Source organism: Pelodiscus sinensis, chromosome 6, assembly GCF_052426305.1.
Source record: "Pelodiscus sinensis isolate ZL-2025 chromosome 6, ASM5242630v1, whole genome shotgun sequence".
Lineage (NCBI taxonomy): Eukaryota > Metazoa > Chordata > Testudines > Trionychidae > Pelodiscus > Pelodiscus sinensis.
The window spans coordinates 103,648,850-103,668,467 of record NC_143057.1 but is presented as its reverse complement, the minus strand read 5'-3'; the positions used below and the strand labels follow the sequence as shown (position 1 = coordinate 103,668,467).

Genomic DNA, 19,618 nt, shown 5'->3' with positions numbered 1-19,618 from the left:
AGCTTTTAATTTTACCTTGGAATGTCTTTCAGTTAGAGTTAGCAAATTAACAAACTGATGTCAACTTTTGTGTATCTTTAAAATATTATCCATATAGAATTGCACTTAGTGTACAGTAATCCAGGACTAAATGCTCAATTGGTGTAAATAGGTATTGCTCTATTGACTTGAATATGCTATACAAATTTAAAGAGGCTAAGGATTTAGCTTATAAAAATTAGCTGAAACATGCATTTTTCATGTGCACTGAAAATTTGCCCTCCAATGTACAATAATTAATTTATTATTAATCATTTATATTACATTAGCTCTCAAAGACCCACGTCTTGTTTGGGTTTCCATTATGGTAAGCACTGCACAAACACAAATACAGAGATAAAGCAGTCCAACTAATGCTTTTCTTTAGATTAAGGCCCAGTTCTGTCATTGGCACAGCTTTGTCTTTGACCAAAATTATATCTAGTTTTTTTCTGAAGTCAATTAAGGCTATATCTAGACTGCAGAGCTTTTCTGGGATACCAGATGTATCCCAGAAAAGCTCTGCCACATCCAAGGAATGCATCCGCTTTTCTGAAAAAAATGTCGGAAAAGAGGATGCATTTTTTCGGAATCCCTGTAAACCTCTTTTTATGAGGAAGACAGCATGTTCCAAAAGAGGGTTTTTTCCTGAAATTTGGCCCCATGTAGATGGGCCAAATTTCGGGAAAGCCTCTTTTGGAAGTACTTCGGAAAAAGATACTCAATTTGGGTACCACAAATTGCATTTCTTTTTCCGATTTATCTTTGTAGTGTAGACATAGCCTAAGTTCAGAGAGGATAGGTCCATCAATGACTGTATGCCAAGATGGCCGAGGCTGTCCCACCATGCTCAGGGTGACCCTAAATCTCTGACTGCAAGAAACTGGGAGGGGAATACAGATGTGGATCAGTTCAATTGCACTGTTCTATATGTTCCCCTGAAGGCTTGGTTCTGGCCACTCTGAGAGACATGAAAATGGGCTAGATTCGGGGTCGGCAAACTTTTCAAACCAAAGAGCCAAACTACATCAAAATTCAGAACAAATGATCAACAAAGAAGCATATAAGAATGCCCATTTGCATGATTGAAAATATACAAATTAGTATTATTGATAATTGACATGATGGTTAATAATATCATAAATGAAACATTGTACTCACAGACTTTATTTAATGGGATTTCTGCTGCTGCATCTTGTCATATAAGAACCATATGCAGGGCCTGCAGCTCAGTAGGCTGGGATGGAAATTTACATCCTTGCTGTACACAGCTTAGTACAGCTTGAAGTCTGTAAACACAAACAACAGCTGGCCCTTATCAGCTTTAACCCATGCACTTGAGCTGGGAAACTACTAAGTGGTAAACAAGTTTGACCTCGGTCTCATCTCATAAGAGTGGTAAGAATGGTGTTGAGCCAGTACGCACACACCTGATAAACAACTGTAATATAACTAGTGTAGGGAGTCCCATGCCTGGTGAATTTCACCAGAGATCTAGACCTCGGAGGGATTCCCTCAGCTGGAGCCACATCGACTGCAGCCCTTGAAGCGAGGATCAGGGACAGGACTCCCCACAGTAGAAGGGATGTAAGCATTCCAAGTGCCTTTTACTCTTCTATGAATTGCTCTGTAGTGCTTGCTGGTGTGCACTCTGTCTGTAGTAGCAGTGATGTAATGCGACTAATAAAACAAATGATCTCTAATTAACTCTGTGTTGAAGTGAATCCATAATCCTGTTTGTCCATGGCACATCTGTGAGTTGGCACATCTTTTCGTACATTCCTTTGAAGTTTACATCATAACTGGTCAAATTCAGGTTCATACACACATTCAAGCTACATTCGTAATTACGCATTTTTTAAATTTTGAATTAATTTTTTATTTTAATTTAAAAAGTTGCATGTGTTTTGGGAATGACAAAAGAAGCATATTTGATTCCATACTGAGCCATATTTGGTTTGAGAGCCATAGGTTGCTGAGCCCTGAGCTAGATGTACCATTAGTATGACTGTCAGTTTTTATATTCTTATGAAATTAAGGTTGAGAGAATGATCATTAAATTATTCTGTCAGAAGGAAAATATCTGGCCTAGTCCAGGAAAACACCATACACTTCAGATGATGCTCAGATTTTTTTTAAGCATTTAAAAAAAAATCCATCTCTCGAGATAATCCCACAGACAGACAAGCAACCTTCTCTTTCCAGATTGGGGAATAGTGAATAGATTTGTATACATTAAATATGGATTTTAAAATAAATGCATTCCCATATACTCGTCTTTTTGTGATGGCTTTCCACTACTCCCAAACTCCTCAGTTCTTTCAGCTCCCCTGGAGGCAAAGCAAGACTTATGCAGATCATTTCAGACTTTGATTATTTTATTTAAAAGTTCCTTCACCAAGGGTGTGTCTAGACTACAGGGTTTTGTCGACAAAAGTCCACTTTTGTCGACAAAACTATACCTGCGTCCACACTACCGCTGAGTTCTGTCGACATAACGTCGACAGAACTCAGCAGTTTTGTCGACGCTGGTAAACCTCATTTCACAAGGCATAACGCCTTCTGTCGACAGAGTTCTGTCGACAGAAAGCGTTATTGCATGTAAACTGTCCTTGCGTCTACGCTGCCATGTCGACAAAGCAGCTTGCTTTGTCGACAGAACTGAATGTAGTGTAGACGCTCTTTGTCGACAGAAGCTTTGTCGACAGTATCTGTCGACAAAACTTCTGTCGACAAAACCCTGTAGTCTAGACGTACCCCAAGTGTGAGAGTACAGATTGCAAACGCTTCGCTCTTGCTCCTTTTCCTTATTGACAGCCCAATTGAGTTACTGAGGCTGGGTATTGGTAGAATGATTTAGGGGAAAAGGATACTGAATAAATGAATCAGATAAGGTTGTTCCTAATTGTCCCTTGTTACTTTCCCCCCTTCTCTCAAGAAGTATATTTTCATCCCTAGTACCTGAGAGGAAGAAACTTACATAGATTTTGTTTTCCTAGGAACTGCAGTTAAAAGACTTCATACTGCCCCATCGGTTTTAAAGTTATCTGGATTAGTAATTTTGTACAGACTCTTTACACTCTAAGGTCTGAATAGTAACAGAAAGGTAGCCATGTTAGTCTGATCTTGGTAAAGCAAAAAAAGCAGTCATGTAGCACTTTAAAGACTAACAAGATTGTTTATTTGTTAGTCTTTAAAGTGCTACATGACTGCTTTTTTTGTTTTACTAAGGTCTGAATGTTTGCCTGTAATTATGTGTGTCCTCATTTTAGGTCACAAACATTTAAGTACCTGATTTGCAGACATAAATGTTCATAAATGTCTATGTGACATTAGACACCCTCCTCCCCCTCAAATAAACGATGGTACATAATTACACCCATAATTGGTTTGTGGCTACAAAAATGTAAATATCTGATCACAATTTGATCCCTAGTCTGCTTCTTGGGCAGCACTACTCAAACTCTTATGCAGGGCTTGTGTTAATGCAATGCTCTAGTATAACAGGGTATTAATCACTTAAAAATGACAACATTCCTATTCCCATCTAACATAGCATCACTGTGAGGAATGCGACTGACTGCCATTCCATTTATCTCATACATAGCCCTTATCAGTGTATTGTCTAAATGTCTTGAAAGAAAATACAAGAAAAAATCAACAATCATAGGAGAAAAGTTGAAGAGAGAGTTATTTGTTGTATTTCCTGAGCATGGGTGCAGGATCAAGTATCTGTGCTATGAGCTAGTGAGGGAAAGTTAAGTCAAAACTAAATCCTCACTGCTGGTTTCTAGGATTTTTTTTTTAAATTTGAAACTCTATTCAATCAGTTGGTGTCTTTTATAAAAATATAAAATCCTGTGCTTTGAATAGCATCCCTACCATTCACTTTATGGTTTAAATTCCTTGTATAGGATGACTGATGTTCCATATTTTGCTACACTATCATATGGCTTTAAAAAAAGATCAGTATTTGCTTCAGACATTCTTGTTGTCGTGATGATGAGCACCTTGGTCACTTGGAACTTCACAGCAAAGGGGCAATATAACTCCAGTGCTTGTGTCCTAGAAAGACATAGGCCTTCTACTTGAGCTATACAAATATGTCCATAAGTGACTGGCAGCATGAGGCCCATGGTGTGGTTTGGTTTCTTGAGTATATAGGGCAATGATGCACAAAGTAAAATGATGCAGCATGTAGTGAAAATTTAAAACAACACACATTTATATACATACACTTTCTTCCTACAACTTTGATTAAGTGACGGAGGGGTGGAGTCCAGACTAAGCAGTTAAAATACAGAGGAGTAATGTGACTTATAATGATGTGAGCACATTTTTATATGAGAATCTCCTCAGCAGTTGTAGCTAAGGACTGACAGATCACGAGGATCATCGTAACACGATGATGCTAAAAACTCAAATGCCTTGGTGCAAAACACACTGCAAACATAGGTCCAGTAGAAACATGCCTAACATAGCAAAGGAAATCTGTAACACTCATGTCCCCGAGGAGCTGCTCTGACTTCTTTTAGCCTCCAAAGGGGGTGGCAAACACACCATTTTCACAACCTGTGAAAGATAAAGCATAAGCAAACAGTCTCCTTTCCCAGCTCACAATACTCAAGGGGAGGGGAGGGGAAGAATGGCTTTGTGGCTACTGCCCTAGACTAGGACTCAAGAAATCGGTCACTAACACAGACTCTCAGTGGCTGTATCTGTGCATGAGCCTTCCAGCCTAGGTGACAGACTCATGCTAAGGTGCTAAAAGTAAGTGGAGGCTGTGGCTGAGACTCAAGCTACCTACCCAGGATCAAGCCCTCCCAGCTTCCTAGGCTAGAGGTCAGAGCCACAAGAGCCACATAACTATTTTTAGCGTGCTTGAATGAGTCTGTCCACCTGGGTTTGGGAGATTCACTCCCAGCTGCAGTGCAGACATACCCTGCATCAGCTCAAGTAAGTCACAATCACTTTGCATCTGTTTCCCTTGTTCAAAATTAGCAAGTCACCTTCTCTCCCACCCTCTGTCTTGTCTACTTAGTGTCAATTTGGGGGGAAAAACTGGTCCCTTAACATGTATATGATTGACACAATCATTTGGCTTGTTGAGTAATCAGTTCCAGTATTGTCTACTGTTTACTTAGACTACTAATATTATTATTGTACAATGCTTTGCACAAGGGGTTTGAGTTCACTTGGGCCCACTAGGCTATAAACAGAATGGGTGACCAATACAGATTATTAGAACTGATTTACTCAGCAAACCACGTTATTTTGTAGTTCATCACCTTACAGGCTCAATATGACTAATGAAAATCAAGTGGTATTCGTTTCTGCCTTCTATAGCTTCAAGTGCAGTGAACACTTTGGAATCAGAACTTGTTTTCCATTATCTAGCTGTTGATAATTATGCAGATGAGAGAATGTTACTGTATATGATTTGCTTGAGCGCCATTGAATTCTCAAGCCCTATGAGAAGCTATAAACTGTACTGTATGACTATGTCTACATTGACACAATCTTGCGCAAATACTCTAATGCAAGAGTTCTTGCGTTAAAGTTTTTGCGCAAGAGAGCATCTACACTGGAATGTGCCTTTGTGCAAGAGATGTGCTTTTGCGCAAGTGCATCCGTGCCAGTGTAGACGCTCTCTTGTGCAAGAAAGCTCTGATGGCCATTTTAGCCATAGGGCTTTCTTGCGCAAGAAATTCATGTTGCCTGTCTACACTGGCCTCTTGCGCAAGAACAGTTGCACAAAAGGGCTTATTCCTGAGCAGGAGCATCATAGTTCTTGTGCAAGAAGCACTGATTTCACACATTAGAACGTCAGTGTTCTTGAGCAAGAACTCCCCGCCAGTGTAGACAGGCAGCATGTTTTTGTGCAAAAGCGGCCACTTTGGTGCAAGATTGCGCCAATGTAGACACAGCCTATAAGATACAAAAAGTCAGGGGAAGCCACTTGCTCCTTACGTTTACTAGAATTTCATCACAATTAAATCTAAGTAGCTGGTAATTTTAGTTTTGTTTTAGTACATCCTGTTCCTTCTCATGAACACACAGCATTAGAGACATTTTGCAGGCCCATGTTTAAGTATGTTGATGGTTGTCTAGTATCATATCAATGTATAAATGGTAGGCACAAAATATTCAGAACTGTGTTTCAGCAAAAAGCAGTCTTCTTACTTTTGAGCAAACCCCTCAGCCTTTTCTAATTTAAATTTTTCTTTGATCAGAATCTCTATTTACATCATAAACAAATGCTTGTCATATCCTCCAAACATGTGAAATTCAACCAGTGGCATAGAGAAGTGGGTGGGGTTGGGGGGCAGAGAGGAGGCAGTTGCCCCCGGGCACCACACTAGGGGGGCACCAATTTAGTCCCACTCCACTCCCATATCATCCCTCAGCTCACCTGCTCCTCCGCCACCCGCCGCCATGGGCTGGAGCCTCCTCCCCACCTCTCCGCCCCCAGCCTGACCTTCCTCCATCTCTGCTGGCAGGTTAGTGTGTGAGGAGCTCTGGCCCCAAACTTTGGGGGGGGCAGGAGAAGACGCGGTACAAGCTCCCCCACCCAGGGTTGGGCTGAGCCGTGTGCCAGGTTTGGGGCCACACCGTGCTGTGGCGGCGGGGAGGGAGGAAAGCAAATTTTGCCTTAACACCCTCGCTACACCTCTGAATTCAACATCTTATGGAACTTTAATAAAAAAAATGTAATTGCATGTTGTGAGATGGCCTAAAACAAAACAAAACATTTTTCCTCACAGTTCTACACAGAATCAATGATATGTTGACATGGAGATCTACAACACAGCAACTAGGGCACCTTCAGATTACTGCTTGAAAAAAATGAAGAAGCTGGTCTGTGAGGAATCAGAGTTGCAATCTTCCAAGGCACCCCTTCATTCAAAAGCCTCATTCTTTGTGTTGCCTACACTAGCTGTTTTCCAATCATGGAATCATTTTATCATCTCAGAGCAGGCATTAAAATGAACTGCTGAGCAATTAAAATCCCCATAGAAACAAGCTCTCTGGGTGGTAGTTGATGTCTTCTCAAATTGGTTATTTTGTAAAGAATCAAACAACCTGTTAGCGAAAGGTTTATAAAGCTGATGATACAGATAATTGTTAGAGTCACCACCAGTCTCAATTTTAAAATAAACACATTGACGATCCCCCAAAGCATTTACCCAGCACTGTTTAAGTGAACATATTACAGATAATTGCCAAAATTATCTCCTCCTCAACATGTAAAGATTTTGCCAAATCAGATTATTTTTGCAGCTATCCACCCAAATTAATCTGCAATATTTTCCTTCCAACCTGCTGACTTGCATGTGTGCTGTCATTACTGCTAGGGCAAGTGCGTTGCAAAATTATAAATTGGATTTTGCAAGTCTTAGGGTTTTTTTTTTTTAAATGAATGTGCAACCTCTTTCCCTCTCAACAGCAGTTAATGTGTCCTAACACTGTTGAATGTCCCCTTAATGAGGACTGGGATGTGCCATTGCAGACTAATTTCACAATCTTTCTGTTTCATTGCTAGTGGATTTATGGGGTTGGCTTTTAGTTCCAGACTGTGGGTTGAGGGAGGAGAAGGATCTAAAAATGTCCGAATTAATTGATACTGGAGCAGAGAAATCATCAAATGCCATTCTATAAAAGCTTAGCAAAGTATTGCCTATGTGGGATGTGAAATTTTCTTCACCACAATTTAGATTTACAACTCCAAATGCAGCCATTTTGTGCTTCTGGAATTCTGAGCCAACCAGAAACAAAATCTGATGGGAACACAGTGCAGCTCATGCTGCTTTCTGCAGTAGCCACAGTGCGAGCCCATTTCCTGAACTTGCTGAAGAGCATCCAGGATTTGAGAACCGTGCCCATCTGATGGCCCTGGTCACATACACCAGCAGAGATAATATTCTGCCGTCAGATACCTTGCAGAGTCTGGGCTAGCAGGTCTCCAAGCCTTCCCCATGAGATAAAACCACCTGATAATGGTAGCATTTCCATTTTTCAAACAAGTTCAGCTCCAAAATGACTGATCCCCAATTTGAAATCAAATGTAAAACAGATCAAGAGGGCCACTCAGGGAAGCACCCGCCTTATGTAGCAAAAGAGCTGGACTGTTTGCAGAAGTGGGGCCTTAACACAGAAAGTCCCTCAGTGCTGAAGAATCATTTCTACCCAGGGCTGTAAGAATGGATCTAATACAACATAATAATGGGCCACAGCAAGGATTTAAAGGGCCTAGCCCATACTGTGTAAGAAGATCTCCCTGCAGGTGCTGAGGTACTAGTGGCTGCTTCTTGCGCTATCCCTTAGAGCCGTCATCCTAGGGCACAGACTATTTTCCCCTCCTCTCCGCCCATGTGTTGTGGTAACTCACTGGGCCAGGCAATCAAATATACTCTCACTGACCTTCCTGCCTTTATCTGAACCCAGGGAGGCAAGGGACTGAAGGAGGAGGAGGAGCCTGAAGCCTGATGCATAAGAAGGGGAACTGTCCACATCCCTACTTCCACAGGACGTCAGGCCAGAAGAGGTGCTGCTTCCCTGAGTGGGCAATGGGGGAGAAGAAAACGTACTTGATGGGTTTTGTTCTAAAGAATACAAGAAGATTAATCTAGACAGGAATGAGCGACAAGCTGAACTACTTTGTTTTTACTCTAAAGTTTATATTTTTGATGGATGTTTATTGACTCGCTTGCTGAGCTTCTCATTATTCTTGGACAGATCTGTGAAAATGTGCTAATTGCCCATAATTGAAGATTGCTTTCAGCTTATTCAAGTGTTTCTGCAGCACAAGGACAGCACATAATAAATTCAACTTTTGATTCACTCACCATCTAAATGGTACAGGCACAGTTTGCCCCTGACTGTACAATAATAGATGAATATCCCACTTCCTCCATGTGTGTATTTGTTCCTTCTGTGGTTTGCTCTAACCTAATTGCTTTTACCTGATGGATGGCATCTGATTTTGCTTTGCACGTTATTTATGCTCTTATTTAAATGCGGGATACAAGTCATTAGACATATCTCACTTACCGATTTCCTGCCATTCTAAGCACAACAGGGCATTGCTTGAGTGTGCAGGTGGCTGGGGAGCATTGATGGGCTGTGCCAGACAGGTCACAAACTGAATGATTTGATAGCCCTTTGTGGCTTGAAAATCTATGAAATATTCCCATTGTCCTTTTCATAGTCCAGGGCACCTGCACCTGTAGTCCCCTCTGTGGTCCAAAAAGGGCTCCCACTCAAGGCTCCTGAGCCATTACTTCTTTTGGGTGGAGACCTGTGTCTTAGGCTATGTCCACATGACACAGATAAATTGGTTTACTTCTGAAAGAGGCTTTTCTGAAATTTGGCCCATCTATATCCCTTCTTCCTCGTAAAACAAGGTTTACAGGGATGCCAAAAAAAATGTGTCCGTTTTTCCGACTCATTCCTTGGACGTGCCAGAGCTTTTCCGGGATACCGGAGATATCCTGGTAAAAGCTCTGCAGTCCATACATAGCCTTATTTGCTTCTGACTCAGTTTATTCAAGGCTGTACTGTGAGTTCCACAGCAAGTCAGACTGCCTAAACAGGCCTGCTTTGCTTTCTCCTCAAAGGCTATAAACACCATCTTATAAGTTACTACATAGCTCTTTCTAAGCAAGTACACTTATTTTAAAGGTAAAACATTATGGAATAAACATATTGAAAGCAAAAAACCCTACAGTTATAAGATTAGCAGAGATCTTCTGGATTTCATTCAGAAGGACTGGAGTCAGTCCTCTAACTCTCTAAAGGTATGTCTACACTACCCCCCTAGTTCAAATTAGGGTGGTAATGTAGGCAACCAGAGTTGCAAATGAAGCCCGGGATTTGAATTTCCCGGGCTTCATTTCCATATTGCTGGGCGCAGCAATTTTTAAATGTCCGCTAGTGCAGACTCCGTGCCCTGCGGCTACACACGGCACGGACTAGGTAGTTTGGATTAGGCTTCCTATTCCGAACTACCGTTACTCCTCGTTCCACGGAATAGGAAGCCTAATTCGAACTACATAGTCCGTGCCGCGTGTAGCCGCGGGGCAAGGAGTCCTCACTAGCGGACATTTAAAAATGGTGGCGCCCGGCTATATGCAAATGAAGCCCGGGAAATTCAAATCCCGGGCTTCATTTGCAACTCCGGTTGCCTACATTACCACCCTAGTTCGAACTAGGGTGGTAGTGTAGACATACCCTCAGGGGTTTAACTCTCTAAGGGGTCACAAGTTCACAATAAGTTTTGCTCAGAACAAGAACATCTGTGAAACTTAGAGTCACTTCTTTATACAGCTTGAGTCTTGTATTTGGGACCCTGAGAACAGGTAATCAGCAAACTAAAGTCTTCACTATACATCTGAGTTCTTGCATAACTGAAAGGCAAACATTACGTACCTATTCCCTCCTACAGATTTAATGGGAAACACATCTAACTTTGTTTGTCCCATAAGTTCACCTTTGAAGTTCATAACACTTCCCAGAGTTTAGACTACTTGTCCCTCCCCAAAGTTTCATACAATTCCGTAATACATAAATATTGCATTTTTAATACAATGGACTCCAAAGCTACTTAAAAACTTAATTCAGTCTGATTTATCTAAGGCTATTACATGAGATTGTCATATCTGCCAGATGCCTCTTGCTCTGATGTTTTGTACTTTTTATGGTGGCTTTTGTTTCCTTATAGTCAGATTATGTTTTTTCTTTAAGATTCAACTTTTGATTCACTCACCATCTACATGGTACAGGCACAGTTTGCCCCGACTGTACAATAATAGATGTACATTTTCAGAGCAATATGGCATGCATCCCGGGGGAAGAATGTAATCTGTTACCAAATCTCTCACTAATTTTCCACTGAATAATTCTTCACCAGCTCTGATACCTCATTTCCCATCTTCAATAGGAAAATACATGCAACCAAATTGTCAAAATGAGCCCCCACCCCCTTTGAGCACATGCCATTTTGCAAATATAAGCCCTTGAGTGCACACATACTGAGCATTACTGCTTGCATGCTCAGGGGGATAGTGTTACATGCACATAGATTGAGTTTTGTGCATTTAAATTCTACTATTCACGCACATAAGAGAGCTACCATTTGTAGTTTGGTGCACGTGCTTTCACAATGCTCAGAATGCTCAATAGCTGTATGCATTGGAGGGCCCTTTGAAAGTCTGACCTACTTGGAGCACTGGAGTATGGCTATCCAAACTATACAATCACGTTTTGCTGCTGCATTAGCAAAGCATGTGAGCCAATCTGACATGGTAAACTTCTATGTGACAAAACCCACCACTAAGTCCTGAAGCCTCAGATATTTGACCTGCAAGTATTCAGGAAGGGAGCCTCTCCCACAGGGAGCCCAGCCCATGTATGCTGCTGCAGTCCAGTGGAATGCAATAGTCCATTAGTCTGCTGGTTGAGAATTTGCCTAATAGAGGCAATGCATCAGACTACCACAGCTGCCTTGCATAGGACATAACACAAGCCCAAAGTATGAGGGGAGACCGGGGGCTGGAGAAGCATAGCACTGAGGAATGGGTAGGATTGGAGTTCATAGCACTGAGGAGCTTCTAAGAGGTGGTGTTGCCATAGGAAGTCATATGGCACTTCCCTCAGAGCGGTGTAAGATATGCTGGGGAGTGGGGGGCACAAAAATGCTAGGAATAGCCCAGTATCAGGAAGATTAAAAGGGGAGTTAAAGCCATTTAGCTCTGTGTTCATTTGGCTGAGCCTGTGTGCACAGAACTGCATTTCATAGTCAGTGAAAATGACCTTGTAGGAGAGGTAGATTTTCAGGCTCCATGGTTGTAGTAATCTGAAATATGCAAGCAGGCTAACTTTTACCACAATTCACGAACAGGAAGAAGAAATGCTGGAGCATAGTCATGCACAGAAATGGTCAAGGGCTCTTTCTTCTGATCAAACATCCTTTTTGCTCAAATCTCAGCATTTTTCTTCCTGCTTTTCATCCAGCTTTTTTGTTGTGGTGGTTATGATATTGGAGGTAAAAGGACATGCTGACATGAATGACATTTAAATGTCTATCGTAAACAGGCAGCATTTCCAATACTTCAGCAATCACCAGGATTCATCACCAGGCCAATGCTAGAATTTATGACCCTGAGCCAAAAATGATGCCTTAAAATATTTTCAGGCTGCATATGCACATGAATACCAAAGCTTCAGTCCTTGTTTTGCTAACTATAAAAAGTGTGACTTGCACCTTTGGTGCAAGTCTTTATCTTAGAGCAGGCAATTTTTAAAAGGGGGCCACTTCATCCATTTCTGGTGGCTCCAGGTTGCCCCAGAAGGGGCAGGGCCTCAGGCGGAAGGGGATAGGACAGGAGACTTCTCATGCTCCCCTTCCCACAGACCCTGATTGGCCTGGGGGTGGAGGAGCATGTGATGTCTCCCCCTCCCTACACCCCCAGTGACTAGAGAGAGAGAGAGAATCACCAGCAGTTTTAAACCGCCTGGTGGTTCCCTTTAGGTGCTGCAATGGAAGGAAACTTCATGCACTCCCCCTGCACACAGGCCAATCAGGGCTTGGGGGCAGGGGGAACATGCAAAGTCCTTTGCCCCCCTGATCCTAGCCTGCTAGGGGTACATGGCAGCTAAAGAGAACCTCCATCTGTTTTCAAAAAGCTGGTGATTTTCTCTGGTGCTGCAGGCTCCTGGCAGGGGAGGAGACTTCATGTGCTCCCAGGTCTCGATTGGCCTGGGAGCAGCAGGGAAGCTGCAGGCCAGAGCCAGCCCGCAGAGGCGGTTTTGCCCACATTTGGTTTAGAGAGACAAATGACTCCACTAAGGTGTCCAGGTCATACAAAGTGACTACTGACACATTGTGATGTGTAGGTGTACTCCTCTTCCTCCCTGGTATCTTCTTTTCCTTACACTGACTTTTCACCAGTGTGAACTGCAAGTCACTTGAAAAACATTTACTGTGGATGCTTTTATGAGCTGTCATTCAATATGGCCAAACACACAATGCAATACTAGGAGAGACCATGGAAAGCACTAGGACCAGTTAGTTGACCTCAGTTGTTGCTTTCCAAATTTGCATTCCTCCTATTTATCAAGTTCCTCCAACTCTCATTTCATGACTGTAGTGATGAGGCACATTATAGCACATTCAATATGCCAGCAGAAAGTCTGCTGATTCTTGTATGTTTCTAACAGAACATTCTGAGGATGCTTCATTATAAAGAGCACTAGCAATACACATGACCAGCCCTTTTAAAATCTTTTAATTTTTATTGTCTTGCAAGTACACATAAAGGACTTTGACATTTAGTTTACAGTACAATAGCCATCTATACCACCATTTCACTTTTTTTGCTTCTGCAAAGGACAAAAAAAAGAGAAGTATTGATTTAAACAATTAGAAAGAGAAATCTGTCATAGTGATTTGACAGAATTACCACCTTCTTCAACTGATGGGCATTATGTTATCTCTGTCTTGTGAAATGCTGCTATTCAGCCAATGATCTCATTGATATCCCACTGGACCTTCCTTGTACTTCCTGCCTTCATGTTGTTATGGAGCGGAGAAAGGAGAACCTGTCATCACAGCTAGTACCTAGTTTGTACATTTCAGCTATGAACCAGACTTGCTTGTTCAGTGCTCTTCAATAGGAAAGCTGTCCAACTGACTAACAAGAATGCCTTTGGCTGCTATGAAAATCAAGTGTATACATTGTCACTCATCATGATAATACAAGTCTTGATAAAACAGGACCACAACATTAGGACAGTTGGCTTATGAGGGTTACTTGACAGTTTTATAAGAATACAAATACCCTTCCCATAGGATCAAGTTACTGAGGCAAATACAGATAGGATGGTAGACAGACATTAGCAAAATAGTTGTATGCTGATAAGCCCCGATTCAACTCTTATCTCCACTTGCTAGTGTAACTCTATTGAATTCAATTCTCCTGAGTGATGCTGATACAAAGTGTGAGTAGAATCACATCCAAAACATTCATCATACATGTCAGTCCCCAAATGTTCTTTTATACTCTTGATCAAAGGAGGAAACAATTTATTTGCTGTACAGAGTTTAGCTAATTAACTCCGCACAACTCTCTTTTTTACAGCTGGAGAAACTTAAGTGCATGTGTATGTATATGTGCATGTGTAACTCTTCCAAGGCTACAACTAAAATATCACAAAAGCTAAGATTATAGCTCAAGAGTTAGCTTCTAGTCCTTTGCTTAGGATTTTAAGACCTTCTAACTACTATTAGTTTATTCCTCTCTTTCATCAACATCAATTCTAATGATAATGAGGCATCTATAAGTGCATGTGAATGAGGGATCCTGGGGGAAGAAATAATATATATTTGCTGCTGTACTCTTGCACCTTTAAGATTCCATAACTGTGGTAAACAAACTTGGAGGGAAAACCCTAAGTCTCCTCCAAATTAATTGCTATTGAGCTTAATTTAATATAGTTAATTTCATTAGATAATATTAAATTCTCTAGATAGTCTTAATATTTTCCCTTTCTTATTTAAACATAGTTTTCTTTATAGACAAATGGAAAGTATTAAAGGTGTAGTAAATTCCCTCCTTAGATATGTTTTATGTTTTTTTCTTTGAAAAACATCACCACCACTACCACCACCACCACACACACTGAGTGTTCTTTAGTAAATTTAAGAGTAATTACTAGCAGGAACCCATTTATGATTCCATTCATTGCATCAAAAGTGAGTATTAACTGATCCTTAGATAACAATATGCACTTTTTACTTTACACATCACCAGAACTACTCTCTCAGCAGCAACCAATATAAGCGAGGGGACTTGGTGAATTAGCTCAGGTTACTTAGCTGCTCGATCATCAACCCAGAATTGCTTTATCCAAACCCACAGGACATTATTTTCCATAATAGCAGAGCCATTAGTGAGCAACCCTGGAGAAATCTAGCTATACAAAACCCCCAGGAATAACATCTTAAATCTGATTTTTTGGTTTTACTCCAAATGGGTGGAAACGATCAAATCATTAATAGACATCTTCCCCCGGAGCTTATAATACAGGAATCCTCCTGACCTTAGAGCTAGTTGGAAACTAGGGCCAGTACAGGACTGTTGCTTGCTGTTATTCTGGAGTGGTTTTTCCAGTGTCACTTCAAATCTTTCAAACAAATTAAGTATCAGACAAAACTCTTTTTATATGAAACCTGACCTACCACTTACACAACACCTTTCTTATTCAGATAGTCACTTGGTGGCCTTGGCTACACACCCACGTTTTATAGCAGTATAGAGTTATTACTGGTGTACAGGTGCTTATGTTAGCACACCTTATTTCTGAAAAAAAGGAGATGCTATTTTGGTATGGAATATAGATGTGGGTATAATTGTACCCCCAGTAAGGCTGTACCAGAATAGCAATAAACATTCACACCTCTAATGACATTAGTTATACCAATACAAAGTGTGTGTAGAGCAGGCCTAATTTTGTAAGAACCCTGTAAAGGAGTATTATTCCCCATTAAAGTGAGGGATATGTGGGAGAGAAGCCCAAGGACACTGAGGGAGCTAGGCCATGGGAGGACTATTTCCAGCTCCCAGTGCTATTTTCAGAACATCCCCTGCTCTTCCCACAACACCAAGCAAATAGCACTTTAAGAAGTGGGAGACTCCCTCATCTGTCTCAAGTTTGATTTTTCCTTTCTCACTGCCTGGGTTGCTCATGTTTATTTATTTATTCGTTCATTCATGGCATGGCTTCCTGACACACTGCTGACCCATAATGCTGATGTCACATGTATGACAGGACCTCCTTTAACAATAGCATTTTGGGGACTTCCAAAATATTTAGTAGAATGGGAAGCCACTGTGTCAGGAGCGAGTATTAGGCTTTGGTTAATGTGGACTTTAGTGAATTGGGATTCCAAATACTGGATTTACACGTATTGAACTGTGAAGGAAGGACCTGTGCTGTCAGAATCATACCATATCAAAAAACAATAGTTCTCTTTGTGATTCAGAGTTGGAAAGGGAAAAGCTTTACCAAGTGGGAAGGTGAGAGGGTAGGCAACATCAGGAAAGGAAATTGCATTTCATCTTCACTGTGACTTCTACACCGAGGCATTCTAGTGATCTTATGAGTTTGGGTCCTGAAACACTACTTGCTTCTTGGATCAGCAAGAGCTGGGGAAAGTGCTGAAAACAGGGAGCTTATCACTTTAAACCTTTCCTCAATCTGAATTTGAACAGGAGCTCCTTTATCTGGCTCTTCTAAAGTCACTAGCTCTTTCTCCTCACCACCCAGCATCCCCATCCACTCACAGTTCCTTTTTGTGACCCAGGCCCATATTCATTTGCAAGACCAACTTGCATGGCTTGAGGGAGGAGACCTTTTGTATTTTTCCCTCAAAATACCCCCTTTCTGGGTTATACATTTATGGGTATTATCATTCAAACAGAAGGGGCCAGAGTCATACTCTAGAAGATATACCCTTTCCTTTTCAACCCCAGTACATAGACATAATAGAAAATGAACATACATTCAAGGCTAAGGGCCAAATTGCTCCCATTGATTTCAATGGGAGTTTTGCCACAGGCAGTTGGAACTAGGCGTATGCATTTTCAGTTGGCACAACAGGTATGTCCTTTTTTAAAAAAAAGGTAGTCCTCAGCAGTAAGACTGCTTCTAAAAGGCATTTTCTTGAGCCAGTATACTTATTAACAATCATGGCTGTAATATGTTATCAAAAATCAGGTTTGAAATTCACCTTTTCTTTAAAACTGGACTGTAATGTCATGTGAGAAACAGCTATTCAGAACTATCATAGCTGGAGTTTAACTACCAGGAAACTACTTTAAAAGCCCTTTTAAAAAAAAAAAAGTATAATTGCAAAACATACACTGATTTCCCTTTACTAAGTTCCTGTTTGGAAACAAGTACTCTGGGAAGTACAGACCATCTTGCTTTTCAGGATGAAATCTGCCTCATTGGTGTGAGATTTGGTGAAACCTAGTGAAAAGGAGATAGAAAAAAATAAGTCACCAAAAAAATACAACGTACTGTAGGTTATTATAAGCATGTTCCCCTATCCCTTGATAAGAACATAAGAACAGACGTTCTGGCTCAGATCAAAGGTCCATCTAGCTCAGTAGCCTATCTGCCAACAGTGGCCAGCACCAGGTGCCCCAGAGGGGTGGGCCGAAGACAATGATGAAGCGATTTGTCTCCTGCCATCGTTCTCCAGCCTCTGGCAAACAGAGGCCAGGGACACCATTTCTATCCCCTGGCTAATAGCCTTTTATGGTCCTAATCTCCATTAAATTATCTAGCTTCTCTTTAAACTCTGTTATAGTCCTAGCCTTCACAGCCCTCCTCTGGCAAGGAGTTCCACAGGTTGACTACACGCTGTGTGAAGAACTTTCTTTTATTAGTTTTAAACCAGCTTCCCATTCATTTCATTTGGTGTCCTCTAGTTCTTTTATTATGGGAACTAATAAATAACTTTTCTTTATCCGCCTTCTCCACACCACTCATGATTTTATAGACCTCTATCATATCCCCCCTCAGTCTCCTCTTTTCTAAACTGAAAAGTCCCAGTCGCTTTAACCTCTCTTCATATGAGACCCATTCCAAACCCCTAATCATTTTAGTTGCCCTTTTCTGAACCCTTTCCAAGGCAAAAATATCTTTTTTGAGGTGAGGAGACCACATCTGTATACAGTATTCAAGATGTGGGTGTACCATAGTTTTATACAGGGGCAGTAAGATATTCTGTGTCTTATTTTCTATCCCTTTCTTAATAATTCCTAGCATCCTATTTGCCTTTTTGACCACCGCTGCAACAATAAAGCACTGTAGCAGCAGTAGTCCAATTACCAACTTTAAAACACACACACACACACACACACACACACACACACACACACACACAGTTGAGATCTTCCAAAGATTATTGTGATACCATTACAATTAACACATGACTGCCAAGGAATCCTTAGTTAATAAACCTCATTATCCTAAAATAGCTTTGCTTATCCATCAATCCATCCCAAACACCTGACAAAACGTAAGTTTCCTGTCAACTTACTTGGCTTAACCATGATATCTTACACAATCTAAAAATCAAAAAGGAGTTATAAAAAAAGTTGAAGCTAGGTCTAATTAAAAAAAGTTGAATATAAGCAAATAACTCAAGTATGTAGGGGCAAGATAAGAAAGGTGAAGGCACAAAATGAGCTCAATCTAGCTAGAGACAGAAAGGGTAACAAGAAAACATTCTGTAAAAATATTAGAAGCAAGGAGAAGACCAAGAACAGGGGTAGGCCCATTACTCAGTGAAGAGGGAGAAACAATAACAGGAAACATGGAAATAGCAGAGATGCTTAACAATTTCTTTGTTTTGGTTTTTACAAAAAAGATTGATGGTGAATGGATGCCTAACATAGTGAATGGGAAAGATTTAGAAGTTAAAATTAAAAAAAAGAACAAGTTCAAAATTACTTCAAAAAGTAAGATGTCTTCAAATCACCAGGGCCTGATGAACTGCATTCTAGAATACTCAAGGAGCTGATAGAGGAGATATCTGAGCCATTAGCTATTATCTTTGAAAAGTCATGGAAATTGGGAGAGATTCCAGAAGATTGGAAAAGGGGCAAATATATTGCACATCTATAAAAAGGGAAATAAGAATAACCCAGGAAACTACCGACCAGTCAGCTTAGCTTCTGTCTCAGGAAAGATAATGGAACAAATAATTAAATCATTCATTTGCAAACATCTGAAAGATAATAAGAAGATAGGTAATAGCCAGCATGGATTTGTAAAGAACAAATCATGTCAAATCAATCCAATAACTTTCTTTGATAGGATAACCAGTTTTGTGGATAAGAGGAAGAGATGGACGTGGTAGATCTAGACTTTAGGAAAGCATTTGATATGGTCTCACATGACCTTCTTATCAATAACCTAGGCAAATACAACCTAGATAGGGCTACTATAAGGTGGGTGCATAACTGGCTGGATAACCATTCTCATAGAGTAGTTATTAATGGCTTACAGTCATGCTGGAAGGGTATAACAAGTGGGATTCCGCAGGGTTCTGTTCTGGGACTGGTTCTGTTCAATATCTTCATCAATGATTCAGACATTGGCATAGAGAGTATGCTTATTAAGTCTACAGATGCTACTAAGCTGGGAGGGATTGCATGTACTTTGGAGGATAGGGTCATAATTCAAAACGATCTGGACAAACTGGAGAAATGGTCTGAGGTAAATAGGATGAAATTTAATAAGGACAAATGCAACGTATTCCACTTAGAATCAGTTTCACACATTCAGAATGGGAAGCGATGGTTAGGAAGGAATAGTGCAGAAAGGGATCTAGGGGACAGAGTGGCCCACAAGCCAATTGAGAGTCAACAGTGTGACACTGTTGCAAAAAAAGCAAACATGATTCTGGGATGTATTACCAGGGGTGTTGTGAGCAAGACACGAGAAATAATGCTGCCTCTCTACTCTGCGCTGATTAGGCCGCAGTTGGAGTATTGTGTGCAGTTCCGGGCACCACATTTCAAGAAAG

The 19,618-nt window shown here is 40.9% G+C and overlaps 1 protein-coding gene across 1 annotated transcript in view; it reads right to left on the bottom strand.

Moving 5' to 3' along the window:
- Positions 1 to 13,288: 13,288 nt before the first annotated feature.
- Positions 13,289 to 19,618, bottom strand: part of OXCT1 (3-oxoacid CoA-transferase 1) — a 132,445-nt gene continuing 126,115 nt past the window's right edge. Inside the window, exon 17 of the mRNA XM_075932505.2 lies at positions 13,289 to 17,049. Within this exon, the coding sequence (XP_075788620.2) occupies positions 17,008 to 17,049 (42 nt within the window). The 3' untranslated portion in view covers positions 13,289 to 17,007. The remainder of the gene's footprint in view (positions 17,050 to 19,618) is intronic.